This window comes from Arachis hypogaea, chromosome 1 (assembly GCF_003086295.3).
Source record: "Arachis hypogaea cultivar Tifrunner chromosome 1, arahy.Tifrunner.gnm2.J5K5, whole genome shotgun sequence".
Taxonomy (NCBI): domain Eukaryota; kingdom Viridiplantae; phylum Streptophyta; class Magnoliopsida; order Fabales; family Fabaceae; genus Arachis; species Arachis hypogaea.
In genome coordinates, this window is record NC_092036.1 from 17,146,987 (window position 1) to 17,149,326 (window position 2,340).

The 2,340-nt window shown below is 31.9% G+C and overlaps 1 protein-coding gene across 1 annotated transcript; it reads left to right on the forward strand.

Moving 5' to 3' along the window:
* The first annotated feature begins 204 nt into the window (after window positions 1–204).
* Window positions 205–1,666, forward strand: LOC112737024 (UDP-glycosyltransferase 84B2-like). The gene has a single exon (XM_025787118.3). The coding sequence runs from the start codon at window positions 244–246 to the stop codon at window positions 1,636–1,638; it is 1,395 nt and encodes a 464-aa protein (XP_025642903.1). The 5' UTR covers window positions 205–243; the 3' UTR covers window positions 1,639–1,666.
* Window positions 1,667–2,340: the final 674 nt, after the last annotated feature.

Below are 2,340 nucleotides of genomic sequence, written 5' to 3' on the forward strand. Positions count from 1 at the left end.
TTTTAAAATAATGTAAATTGTAACTCCTAAAAAAGAATTTTTTTATTTTTTAGTATTTTATTTTTACTACTAAAAATTTATTAAACACGCTAAAAAATAAAAAAAATATAAATTCTTTTTATTAATTTAACGACACCCAATCAAGCACTATATATAACATGTTCTGCTTCTTGAATCTCATATATGTATATGAAATATCAATTATTTTCTCATAGTTTTGATTCTCTTGTGCACTGAAAAAAAATGGCCAACGACAAGAGAATAAACGTTCTAATGGTCTCACTACCCTTTCAAGGTCACATTAATCCCTTCTTAAAATTAGCCAAACGTCTTATTTCAAAGGGTGTTCATGTTACCATTGCAACCACAGAAAATGCACGCCATCGTTTACCCAAAATGCCAAATTCTCAGAGCTCAGAGATTCATCTTGAGTTCTTTTCTGATGGCCTTAGCTTTGATTTTGATCGTAGTGATCAAAATTCACTAATAAATTCTCTTTATACTAAAGGGTCTAAAAATTTGTCTACTCTCATCACCAACCTCACCAAAGCTCAAGAATTTTCTTGCATGATTGTTAACCCTTTTGTTCCTTGGGCTATAGATGTAGCCAATGAACATGGCATACCCTGTGCAATGCTTTGGATCCAAGCTTCTGCAGTGTTCTCTATTTATTATCGATATTTCAAGAACACTGGTGATGATTTTCAAAATTTGGAGGATCCAAATGAGAAGGTGCAGTTACCTGGGCTTCCAACATTTAAGGTTAGAGATCTTCCAACTCTTATGCTTCCTTCAAGTCCTGATCATTTTAAAAGATTACTCATGCATTTGTACCAATCACTTGATAAAGTGAAATGGGTTTTTGGCACATCGTTTTATGAAGCTGAGGAAGAGATAGTGAAATCCATGGTTTCACTTACCCCTATTTACCCCATTGGACCACTAGTATCTCCATTTTTGTTAGGAGAGACAGAAACCAATGTCTTTAGTGTGGACTTGTGGAATGCTGAATATTCTTGCATAGAGTGGCTTGATAATAAACCAAATTCCTCAGTGATTTATGTGTCGTTTGGGAGTTTGATTGTGCTGTCCAATAAGAACATTGAAAACATAGCTACTGCTTTGAAGAACAGCAACAAACCATTCTTGTGGGTGCTGAACCCTGGGGCAGAAAATAAAGAAGGTGGTGCTGATGAATTAGCTTTTGAAATTCTGAAAGAGACAAAAGGGAGAGGTTTGGTTGTGAAATGGTGCCAACAAGAGAGGGTTCTCATGCACCCTTCTGTGGCATGCTTTGTTAGTCATTGTGGGTGGAATTCTACGTTGGAGACACTCGTCGCCGGCGTGCCGGTCATCGCTTGTCCCGAATGGACTGATCAGCCAACAAATGCGGTGCTTGTATCAAATGTGTTCAAGACTGGAGTGAATGCTAAGTCTGAGGAACATGGAGTTATCAATGCACAAGAGCTTCAAAGGTGCATTTGGGAGGTCATGGACGGGCCAAATGCTGAAGAGATTAAAAACAGAGCAATGGAGATGAAGGATTTAGCAAGAAAAGCGTTACAAGAAGGAGGTTCTTCTGATAAGCACATCAACCAATTCATCCATGATATGATCATTCACAACTTACACCCTTAAAAATAGTAGGGGGGTTTTAGTATGAATGTTTGGCCTAAATAAATAATTATTGTTTCTTTAATCAATTGATTAAGATCTTTTTAAATGCAAAACTGTTTTTTCAGCGTGGAATAAAAAAAAATTTGACATATAGGAGAGACCCATTACATTATGTGTAATGACACATTTCTAAGTCAAATTAATGAAATTTTTAGTAGAGATAAATTATTAAAATTGTATCTAAAGTTTATGTCTGTGACAAAAATAATCTTAAATGATATTAATGACAAATACTTTTCGAAAAATTTTGAAATCCAATAAGAATAAACAACTACTGAATATATATTCTCAAAAAATGTTATCGAAATTATATTTTGATACGGTTTATTACAAAAATTATTAAAAAAAAACATATTTTTATTGTTAAAATTTGATAATATTACGTCAAATAATCTTATTTTATTATTGTGAATTAATAAAATTCTGTTAAAAATTAAAAAATTCGATAGATCAAATTTTGTTTCATTTTTTTGTGCACCTTCCAAATGATTATAAAAATATTTTTACATTTATATTAAATAAATAAGTCGTTTGTTAAATATAAAAATAATTTTTCACTAATAATTACAAAAGTGATATTTTTAGACATTTTTATCATGTTTTCAAATAATTTATGGACTTTATTTGTCGTTTATAACTTTTGAGATTATTTTTATTAGTAGT